This window comes from Plutella xylostella, chromosome 9 (genome assembly GCF_932276165.1).
Source record: "Plutella xylostella chromosome 9, ilPluXylo3.1, whole genome shotgun sequence".
Taxonomy (NCBI): Eukaryota; Metazoa; Arthropoda; class Insecta; order Lepidoptera; family Plutellidae; genus Plutella; species Plutella xylostella.
Window position 1 is genome coordinate 11,783,886 of NC_063989.1, and position 12,808 is coordinate 11,796,693.

General features: G+C 35.3%; 2 protein-coding genes across 2 annotated transcripts in view; both read left to right on the plus strand.

The window, feature by feature from the left end:
* Positions 1-12,808, plus strand: part of LOC119690899 — a 44,595-nt gene that overhangs the window by 20,593 nt on the left and 11,194 nt on the right. The gene's annotated exons all lie outside the window — the stretch shown is intronic.
* LOC125488977 lies at positions 10,504-10,839 on the plus strand. The gene has a single exon (XM_048623121.1). It carries the CDS (start codon positions 10,504-10,506, stop codon positions 10,837-10,839), a length of 336 nt encoding a protein of 111 aa, XP_048479078.1.

Consider the following 12,808-nt stretch of genomic DNA (forward strand, 5'->3'; position numbering starts at 1 on the left):
AGGAAAGTGGTCCGTTGCCCTTTTTATTTTAGGCCCTTTGTGTATTTCTCTCGGTGATTAATTAAACGCGCTACAACAATATTTCCCTTCTGTTTATTTTCCACTGAATTTAATTACTTAGACGTTGCGTATTTTAAAAATAACAGAGTAGTAAAAAAACATTAAAAGTGCAGAAGTATAGAAAATTATTGGAGTTTAGTATATTAGACCTTTAACCGCACTAATTAATAAGTTTCTGGTCGCATACTTCTGAAAATGCAAAGATATGCGAATGCTAAATTATAATTCCACGGTGAACCTTTGTATGTACATCTCTTACTACATCTTTTTAAATATAATATATTCTATTCTATATTTTTCTAGGAGATTGCGATATTTGGGTGTATTGGAGCACCTACATCATTGTCAATACTTATTTGCGAATCTGTTACTCAAAGTTTCCCTTGAGCGTTAGACGAAAATAAATGTAGGTAAGTACATACCTAATTATTTCTTATATTGTATTGTTTATTTTCATTGAATTTATAAATCACTAAGTATTGTTAAATTCAGCAACTTGCGGTTCCTACATTTCCATTTGCGAACGTCCATAAAAGCTATCAAATAATTTTAAATACGATATTAATTATTTAATGAGTATTAATGACCTATAACCATATTGGTGGACAGTGAGAGTCGAGTCCCCCCTGGCACGCCGGCCGCGACCGCAGGCGATTAGTGCGGGTTATTGATATATGACGCACGTGATTATGATCCTTGCTGCTTTACTGAACACATTTCAAGCGTAAAGTTGGTTTCAATCTAATATCTGACTCAATTAGAATATAGAATAGAATAGAATATAATAGAATAGAATATATTTATTGACAAAAAATTAGCCTATTACAACATGTTTATGATCTAAATAAAGTAGAAGTAGGTAATCTTAAATAATACCGAGTTAACTCACAATTTACATTACACAAGGCTTCGACTGCATGAAATGGCCCTGGTAGTATTCAAGTACAGCTAATATTCAAAATTTAATTAAATATTAGACAATTAAATTATAATTATTTACCAGCTTGAAAACATCTGACCGTCCGGTTGCCTACTTACCCAACAACTCTCTCAACACAAGCTTGCTGGTGTTGGGATCCACCAACCCGCACTAGGCCAGCGTGGCCTAGGTGTAAAGCCTTTTCTTCATCATTGGAAAGAGACTCGAGCCGCAGCAGTGTGATGACTAGCGGTGGCCGGTGAGCTTTACTTAGCTTTAAAAAATCCTCGCAGGAATTCCGGAATAAAAATCTGACATACTTCCTGCATACTAATTAAGTTCTGTAGTTTTACGTGAAAGAGTAACAATGTATGTTACCACAAAGAAACTTACACGTTTATAATATTAGTAAGATTCTATTTCAATAGGACATCGCAATTTAAATTTCATTAAACCTAAATTAATGTATCTACAACTGCGTGGATGTAAATATAATTATGTGCATTCATAAAATGTATACTTGCAGGGCATAAATCTGCAAGCAATTAATTTGAAACTACTTGGCTTACTCCGCAAAAGCTTTGGCTCAGACGTGGATCTTCATTTAAGTGTCGTTTAAAAGCTTAGGTCGTTAGAACACAATGTTATATGGTGACTCTAGACTAGATTACCCTGTGAGTGCAATGTAGGAGGGGCAATAATAGCTCCAGTTAAGCTCAAACGTTTGTCCAACTGATATGTCGGATGAGAGCTGATACCTGAAGTTAATTCATTGTGATTGGCTCGATGCGTCAGGAGGGGAAGAATACTATGTGAGTTTTGTACTTTTTTGGTCATTTGGGTTCTAAATAGTATATTTAATTTTTTTTTAAGAAGGTAATATTATATCTTGAAATTATGTACTATATACTGTATTGTCTTTTGAAAAGGACGTCACGGCTCGCAACCTCGCAACGCAACCTAGGGGCGGTTATTTGAGTACAAATATACAGAAAGAGCTAGGGAGTTACTGGAACTGCAGTCGTAAGCTTCTTGTATACCTACATACAAATATATTATATCCAAGTTAAAGTAAAAAAAACATCATACCTAGTTCAAAATATTATATTTTATGATGAAAGTGAATATTTTACTATCTTCCATATAGAATGATTTCGGTTCAATAACTGATAAAATTTACACCTGCATTATGATGTACTGAAACAACGATTGATTGATTGAATAGTGGTGAATAAGCCAGTGGTTCTAGAAACATAGTGTAGTGAGCTCGCTATCCAGGAGGGGTCAACGACACTGGTTGGTTTAACGTTACGTATTTATACTAGAGGTATATTTGCTCAGTATACAGGATGATATAAAAAGGTATAGTAAGCAGAAAGGACGTGTGTGACTCAGGGGCTCATAATGAACAACTTTGGATGTACGACTTTTGAAAAATCCCGAATGTTTTACTTGAATATCCATAGAAACCCTTACATTTTTGGAAGGAGACCCGTGCTCCAGCAGTGTGGACGTGATGGGTCGTGATGATGATGATAATCATAATCCATAGAAACTTTGTAGATCACGTATTATGGGAAGTTTTCTCTAATTTCTAATACTCAAAGAACGAAAGTTATTAATATTAGCCTTTGAGTGTTTTCTTTACTAAACTATACCACTTTAGTAGCACCTTATCATTTGTTTCATTAATATGGGTCTAGTGGTCGAGCCGATAAGCGGTAAAATATATATGGAAAAACATAATAATAATATCTATTATTATTTATCTATCCATGCCAGGTGAGGACGGGTATTTATTTGAAATTGTTCCACATTATAATTTATTTAGTTTTAGTCTTCGATGGAAATGTAGTAGAAGTTAGCCATACTTAATTAAGTTTCATTCATTTTTGATGTATAATTCTATTTCTGTATTTTTACATCAGTACACAGCTGTCTGTATTGACGAATAGATGGACAGAGTTACGTTTTCCTTTTGTTATTAATATACTTTAACCATATATTTATTGGGTATGCCAGTCAAATAAATGATTCTGTCGAGATGAATAAGAATAGAAAAGTCTTGAATTACAATCTCTAACCGTTTTATATTACTCAGATAGCAACAAGAGCTGGGATTATTTGATTTAATAAATAAATAATTTGTCTCGACGAAGTTATTTTTTCAGCGCAAGATGGTAGTTGTTGGAAAGTTATAAGATTGTGTTGGGATCACTCAGAAATCTTTATTTGATCCGAAGTTACGATAAAACTTTGTTATTGGCAGGATTTATTATTATTACAGTCTCAGACGGTAGGCAAACTTTGGGTTTTTATTTCATTTAACCCTTTCCGAAAATGAAATAAAGTTGTGAGTGCACAGGGGTATAATCGTGACAGTTCTGACATTGCGAAAAAGAGACGCTTAGCTACATTAAGCGTAAGAAAGAAACGTTAAGCTGTTAATGTTTTTTGTCCTTTTTGCTGTGGCGCCTGTTTACGTCAGTTCTCTGTGCCAAACAATGAAACAAATGAAAAATCTGTGCCAAACAAAGGCTGACAGTTACAACAAAATTTTCTAAATGCTATTTATTTTTGATTTGCTAGTGATTTGTGGGTGTTTATTAAGTTTATTAGACTATTATCATCACTTAACGAGTGTGTGACATGGGTGGGTGGATTTTGTTCGGTTGTACAGAGCATATTGAACGAAAACACGATGGAATGATGGATGAGATATATTTTCACATGTAAGTAGATACTATCAAGTTTAAAAAGCTTACATTCATCATAGTACTATCTATTGGCTCGATTTTAATATAAAACGATACTAATTTTAATACTGTAAGGTCTTTTAGTATCAGTTTTAAGTAAAAATTACGAGGTACCATATCATAACAAATCACATGGTGTTGCAAGTTATTGAAAATTTATTTTACCCACAAATATTATAGTATGCAAAGAAAATACTAGAAATTGTAACGGACTCGGGTTGGGTTTACAAATGGGGCGCACGAATTCGGTTTTTGTGAAGATTGTATTTTGTAGAAGTCATTCTCCTCTTTCAAATGAGGTGCCTCTCATTGTGAGGAAACGTTCGTTTCTTTTTTTTTCTTCCATGTGTGATTTCTTCTGTATAATATAAAGTTTATTGTATTGATACGAAATACGTGTTTCCTTTAAAAAAAACCCCATCACATAATTATTTGGCCCACAATTATAATGCTCATGCTCATCCATTTATCTCTTTCATAGGTTTCCGACAGAAAAAAAAATATCAAGAAAATGGATAGACATTACCGGTCGCACAAATTGGGAACCAAGGAAACATACAAAAATTGTGTTCGGCACATTTTGAAGAGGATTGTTTCGATTGGACGAAGACAATGAATTATAAAATCCACTCAGTTTGTGTATATTAAATAATTATATTGAAATCAAATAAGTATGAGTAAAGTTTTTTTTCTTATATCGTCGGTTGACAGGAAAAACTCACTAAGGCTGATTTTTCAATATTCAGATAAATGTTATCTGGGTAATACAAACATTGAGAAACATTGAGACGCAACAGCATCAAAATTATTTCCCAGCAAAACTTTTGTCTGGCTATTGAAAAATTTGCCTTTAGTGTCTTTTTCCTATCAACCGACGATATACTCAAGTTTTGTTTTTGTTATTATGATAAGTTAAATTTCCCCATATTTAGGTTTTATTTTTTTGTCGGCAACATCTATGGTTTGAGTGAGAAAGAGAATAGTGCACACGGCGATTGCGAATCTATTTGTAGTTGATCTGAGTGTGAGTGGCATTACAGCAAAGGATACATTGACGTCATTGACATTGACGTATCAAATCAGCAGGCGTATTCCGTAAGAAATTCATCGATGAAGACGATTTCGGGAATTTTAAGCAATGTCTAATGTGAAATCATATTATAGTCAGAGCCTGTAATATAATAGTATACTATATATAATATTAGTCACGTTTGGTGAAACTCAGTGTTGCACCTATATACCTACATATACATGTATACGTTGTTCGTCTATATTTTTTATACATATTAAATTATGTACGTAAGCGTTGCCGTTTGTGAAACGCACTGCAGTTGCGAACGAAATCAAATTAAAAATTGCATTTGCAAACTTCGTTCGTTATGTTGTTTCAGCTTGATTCTGTTTTGTGAATCTCATAAAACGCTGCTAGCTTTATAACCCCGATGCTCGCGTGTTTTATTTTACCGTAAAAAATATGATATGCTGTACCATTTTATAACTGAAAAACGTGACGGTATATGAGACATGGTATCTCTCGAAAGTCCTATCTAGTGAAAGATCTATGGAATATATTACGTGAGTCATGAAGTAAGTTCTAGCAATATTTATATCAGGATAAGATACTTTAACGGGTGGTACGTGCCTGGTTGTGCTACTATAGTCTAGGTTTGTCTTTCACGGTGAAATATTTTGTGTACAGTTTGTAATATGCTGCTCATGCATATGTAATTCAAACATGACACATGCTCACGACTGTCATCCTCGATGTGGGGGTAGTCAGAGAGACTCTCGAGATGCTAGCCTCACCAAACGGACTATAATTTATAGTATACTCAGTATATTTAATTCATAAAAATTGGAGAGTTAACTAAAATAAACTAAAATTTTACGGAAAAGCAAAGCAAAGCACAGGCACTAGCTAAAATACAATCAAACATAGTGTTTTACGAATGTTCGTTGGAACTACAAAACAATTTATAAAGGTATCCATGGACTTCACTCATTAAATATTTGTGTAGTAATGCCTACACCAACTTGTATTCATAATATCATCGATAATGGCCTGAATTTTTTATTACAACCTCTATACGATCATGCATGAGACTAACCCGCATTTTGAGAAAGGTTAGTTAACAACATTTTTGTACATATTCCTGAATTAATCTTTATGTTGTCTGGCAAAGATTTTTGAAAAGCAAAAAGCCCATTTGTAACTTGTATGTACCTACGTATGTACTACCTTATTTTGTTTAAATTTTATTTTAAATATATAAAAAAATTCAAATTTACATGTTTAGGTCGGTATATAGAGAAGATAAATTGAGTTGAAATCATCTTTAAAAAAATATCGCTCGCTTGCCCCGACTCACCTTAGTGTAAGTAAGTACCTATTGAAAATTATAATCTTACAAATCTTAATTTCAGAGTTCTAGCTTCGGCGATCTCAGTATTGTAATACTTTATGAATATAAAATAAAATGAATATAAAAAGCATTTAGCCGAGCTTGTTGTTTACCAGCTTTGAAATCCAATACCGATCTAATATCAAAGTTTAGTCGATATCAGCTGCAGCTGTAGCCGCGGCTAGCGGTATCAAATATAACGAAGGCTTCATAGCCGCCGAGCGCCGTGGAACAGGATACTGACATCGGCTTGACTAATATTGACTGGCTCGGACATTGGGGTGCGGCCGGTTGAAGAGAGCTTTTAGTGTAAATAATAGTTAGAATAGCCATAGTTATAAAGTTACGTTTAGTTACGCAAGATTATATTATTTGAATGGGTGTTTCGAAACTCGTAAGTGAGATAGACGATTTATGGGTTCACATTTTCAAGTCATGGTTATCTTAAATATTATAGTTTTTTTGTATACTTAAATACCCCTATGAGAAATGCAATCTGTGAAAGTCGAGAGCTCCGTATTTTCCGTAACTGTAGTTCAAAGAGATGTATATCTTTAAAATGGCCGCAGTGTCGTCGGCAGCCCTCACAGAAGAGCAATACTTGTTGCGATATAAATTCAAGTAGATAATATTTGAAGTATAATAATATTTTACAGTGGGCACAAGCCGGAGAAGTTGGAGGACACAAAAGGTGGCATGTTACCAGTTAGCGTAAAAAAATATAACAATATTTAACCTTTTTAACTTAATTTGCAAGAAACAGAACAGAAGGTTGATGATGATTGAAGTGAACGATTTTATTATCTCTGCGTTTTTGGTATTTTCGAGCTGATTTTTTTTCCTCAGAGTAAAAAATAATAAATCCAGTTTTATGACGATGACCCGCATGATACACACTGTAAATCAAGTTAATCAAGGATATGTATGGAAACATTTTATTAAAAACCATTGCAAAGCTGAAAAAAGGGTTTTGGTACGGAAATCAAAAGGCTGTTACCGCTAAGTTCAGTTTGATGAGTAGTGAGGTCCAGTGTTTTGATACTATGTATTGTATAGACGAATTTACAAAACTTTTCTTTGATTTACCCGGTATAGTCCAACGACTATCCAATCCAGTATATTTGATGTACGGTGGCCTGCGTCTAAAAGTATACAGGCGGAGTTTTTAAAATAGCAATCCCTGATGATGAAGGGACCAGCTACATCTGTTATAAATCCGGGGACGTGTTGTGTGTGATGTGTGTATCAGTGGTGTTTATGTGGATGTTCTTGAGCAGCATGTGAGCTTGAGATCGCTATTTTAAAAACTCCGCCTGTATACTTTTAGGCGCAGGCCACCGTACTTACCTACAATTTGTCCGTAATATATAATAAGTATATGGTTATACGAATTTTGTTCTGAATTGATACTAAATAAACAATTTACTTCAATATTTTATGTACAGTCCCACAACTTTTGTTATCAGCAAAGTTGTTCAATTTATTTGTTTTGTTAAAACGCCATGTAATAACAAACCTCTGAAACAGATGAAACCGCAGCCGCGTCGCGGCCGCGTTCATACGAGTAGTTGCTGCAAGTTTAGCCGCCAACATCACACCACACTTTTATTACTATTCTACGTTACGAAATTGTGTACAACAACTATTTTACTGTGGAGTGTTGTAATAAAATTATGTTGTTAACATACTTTAAGTGATTGTTAAAGATGGCTTTCTGAAAACAACAGGGCTGTTTTATTGGTACAATTTTTATTCATTGATATAAAGTATGTGTCTATGTGAGCCAATATATCTAAAAAACGGATGAACCGATTCGAATGCATTTGTTTTGGTTCAATAGTGTTCTTAGCTTCCATATTTTATGAAAATCTGTTCCATGATAAAAAAAGTTTTGCCCTCAAGTATTTATTCTGAATAAATACTAAGGTGAGGATATATAAACTTGCTTTGATAAACACAATCGATCCATATGCGATGCATCATCGCGGCACAAAGACAGTGTATATGAAGTTGCTATCTTCATGATCGCCTAATTGCTTCGGGGAACTTGTTCGTTGTAGTTGAGCGACTTCGCTGAAAGTTGAACGAGTCTCGGGTGACATGCTGGCGACGATGTCCTCCTACATAATACAGCCTCTGCTATTAAGTGACAATACTGATGGAAGTTCAGCTAAGTGATAAGTTCAATATTCATCGTTGGCTCGTCGATGAATGTCCATCATTGTCTATGCTTAATAATTATTATGTTTTTTTTTCACATATTCAATTATTTCATTCAGAATTACAACAATGGATAGTATTTGAAATTCATAGGTAAATGCCACATAGATTAATATATTAGGAAAAACTCTACTTTACTATGGTTTAGATAAGGTATAGCTAAACACAAAAGAGTAGAGATTAATGTTTTTGGAACTAAACAGATTTAAACCTGGCAATAAAAAAAAACTTGTAATTTGTGGTCTGTTTCTATGGTTTGAATGTCAAACTCGCCCTGTTCCTGTATAAACAAATCGAATTTTGCTTAATTTTGGAGTTTTGTGGATTGTTGAGTTTGTTTACGAGGTGAAAATGAATAAAACCATTCGCAGCGAAGCTAGACAGATGATTTACAGCGTTTACCTCCGACGTTTGGCGGAGAATGAGGCTGGAGAAATATTAGTCAATATATACGATGTTTATGAAAGAGCAGCGTTTTATACTGGTGAGTAGGTACTTAATTTCTAACCATTAACATACATTGATTATATTTCTTGTAAAAAAAGTACTATTTTGATGTAATAGAATGCCTTTCAATGTGTATTTGTTATTCTTATAGAGGTTAGAAAATACTCGTGTCAAACGTTACATGACATCAGGGCCTGGATGCTAATGTTGTTAAAACATCAGGTCTAGATACTTTTTTACTAACCCCCGACTCAAAAAGGGTATCGATAAGTTTTACAGCTGTAGGTGTCTATGTGTGTCGGTCTCTCCGTGTTAGAGTACCTATTGTAAAAATATGTTTAAGAATATGTAAAGAGTCGGTATAATCCCCAGACATAATAATTTGCAAGTCACTGCTTTTCTGACCAATTAAATAATTTGTTGCAGGAAAATCGGTAAACACAGTTTTAGAAGAATTGCCGGGGCGCATTTGAACTTTTCTCCTGAGCAAGAAAAAACTGTAATAAAATATCGATGTGTGATACTATCACTTTTCTCCTATAGTAATTACATAATGGGATAACCAACACGTGTTTCAGTGCAAAAAACATTATGAAATACACAATGAAATAAAAGTTACAGTTGATTTGATTTAATGAAATTCATTCAAGACTGCCCCCCTCTCCCCTACTAATTTCTTCTCTTAACATAAACCTCCCCAAAAAATTGGCATATTATAATTAGTAAATATTTGAAACATTTCTCGTTTTGATTTTTTCTGCTAAAGTATCGTGATACTTTTGTCCGTTTTCTATACTATAATAGTGTGACCACTTTCTTAGATTGCCACGCCCTCAATTATTCTCTACTCTTTTATGTTCAGCTATATTAGCATGTTTTAATTAATCATGACAAAGCAAACGTTTCCTGACATAACTCTGTGCTTTTAAATATTAACCAGGCGTGCCTGCGCGAGGGACCTCCGTGTAGCCGCCCCGGATTTCATTACCGCTGCCGATTTTTTATGTAATTTACCTACATAAATAAGAAGATAATATAAGAAAATAAAAGAATAAAATAAACTTTAAGAGTAGTATAAAATACTCTTTTTTTGACTTGTAGTCATAGTACAACGCGGACTCGGGTGTTACTCAATGCTTGTAGCCCAGTTTAGGAAGGGTGAGGGTAGGGGCTTGTAGCTTGTTTTTGGAGGTTTTTAGTGGCAAAATTTTAATCGTATATATGTTTTACCAATGAAAGTAATTTTAAAGACTGTTGTGTATTGTTATGTCTACACATCTTAGCCTTCATTGACATTCCGGGAAAAGAGCAATAATAATAATTTTCGTTCACGTAATAATAATATCTCACCTGAAAAAGTCAGGTGCCGTAATGAAATTCATTTAGTGAGGCGGTCTAGGTCACCCAGCATGACCTAGGCTATCCCCAGGACGCGGCACTGCATTGCAGGAAGCAATCTACATGTAAATTAACATTCACATATGAAAATGTGCGTCGGTCTGTCTGTTTGTGGCCACGAATTATTCTCCACATCTGCATCTGAGAGGACTGAATTTCAGTTGTGGGAATTCTGCATTTGCATGTTATAGCGATTACTGAGAATACTAGCCATAGATTAACATTATACGAACGTTCGTTTATTGTTAATCTAAGATAAATGTTACTTTCACAGATGAAAAAGTTAAGTTAAGCTGTACAAATGAGATACTGGCCGGACACCATCACCAATGTCGAGCTATGGAAGGTTACAAACCAAAAGCCTATAGACATAGACATCCAAGAGCGGAAATGGCGATGGCTGGGCAACACACTGCGAAGACCTGATGACCATATCCCGAAAGTGGCCCTACAATGGAAACCCCTGGGCGGTTCAAGGCGACCCGGTCGACCAGCTCATACTTGGAAGCGGTCCATATACAGCGAGGCCCAAGAGAAAGGGAAGTCGTGGCCAAAGCTCAACTTGCTGGCCCACGACAGAGAAGGATGGAAGCGCCTGGTGTCAGCCCCAGACTCCTCGGAGGAGTACCGAGATTGAAGAAGAGGAACTACAAATGTACAGCGAAAAGCGGGAGACTCGCTTGCGAGTCACCTCTTACTTCCCCTTCAGGGATTACATATGTATGTAATAGTAATAATAAACACTATCTAGTTATCGTATTGCTCGCACTGATTGTACACTGTACAGTCGGCATAAGGAATTAGGTTTCTCTGAATATTAAACTGGCTCTGCATAATGTGGGACGCCCCTGGGAACCCGCCGCATGTAGAGGCGCTACTTTAATTATATCACAACACACCAAGTGATTCTAAGTCCAACAAGTCTACACCCTGTAGAAGCCTTCAGTGTAAAGGTATTTCTTGGGGTAGGGTTGCTAATTGTGTAAGTAATTTAAAATCGATATACGTACGATGAGCTGTTTTGTTTTATTTACTTCTATTACGATTAATCTTGTAATAACGAACTTGTTTTGACAACCATTTTCGGATTCAAAATGTATTGAATTTGACCCGTAAATATTATTTGGTTTTGACTTCGCGTTAGGGCTTTAGAGTGTTGTGGCTTTACTTGTAGATGCCTCTGAAAGTAGTGGACGATTACGGGTTGATCATGATGATTTGATAGTGATTGTTATGGAGTGTGAAATAGGTTTCTGGGTGGGATTCCATTGTACACGCTCAATATTTTAACTATGTATAATAATGGCTACAAAATTTATAATAATAACTAATAATACAGATAACCTATTTATACTTAAATACACCATTTAAAACACCGGTGGTTTAGAAGGCAGTGCCTGAGTGTGCAAACACCGGGGCGGCGGCGGCGGCGGCGGCGGCGGCAAACAGATACTGTAGCGAGTGCGGGCTAGAGCCCACTGAGCTTGTTCATTGAGCTAGAACATCCTTTTCTATTCTTGGAAATTTCACGTACAAATCTAGCTTTGATAAAAAATCTAGACTTTTCGGTTCATGTTCAATAAATATCGGGGGGATGAAGGAAATACTCATAAGAGTGCAATGTTGCAGAGGGACTTTAAATACTGACGAGCAATGTTTTGAGCAAAAATACAAAAAACTGTTAGGTAAATGGTATGAAGCTAGGACGGGTAGAAGACACACTTCTGAATATATTTTACTTCACAACACAGTCTATATTGTTCTTGATTATAGGTAGATTCCCGTAGTTAATGAACCGTAACCAATATGCATAGAAAATATAGAAAATCTATACAGAGGTATAACAAAACAGTCTTCTAGTCCAATGGGTCAAAACCTAAATCCAACTTTACATAGGTTTAAAAAAAGTTCATTAAAGCGGACCGGCGGCGGCGTAATGGGCGCGGCTCGCACTAACCCGCACCCAATATTCATTTACCAACACTGCACCTGTTTACATCACGTTTACATACTGTTTTGTCCAAGTTTTTTTCTTTCTTTACTTACTGAAGGATATTTTCTGAAAATTCTAAAGGCTGAGTTCTTGGATTTCAGTTTGAGTTATGGCAATAATTTCATGCTTGATTACTGAAACTTATTTTCAACCTATGTATAAAGTTAAGCCCCAATTTCCCCATAGTCGGTTATCTAACCGACTGGGTTTGGTTCATCATCTCCATATGAAATTCTTGACAGATGTTTCAAAAGTCAACCACTAATACCTGGTTATGCTCAAACCGACTATGGAGAAATTGGCACTAAATATTGTTATTTAATTTCTCGAATTCGACATATATAAGTATCACAACAGACTATCCTACACTTAGCAATGGTCCAAAACGATTAAAAGTTCCTGTGCTATTCAAGTGGAGCCAATCTGGAAACGTTTAAGTATTTATAGCGCTATTAACAACCCACAGCGACATTCAATGTTAGCGAATGGGCGATAAACCATTCGAATGCTTAGATTGTACACATCTGTGACAATATTAATGCATTTCATTTATTGCTATTTAAGGTTGATTATTATGAGTACTTACGCATTATGTCAACAAAATTCTCCTGCA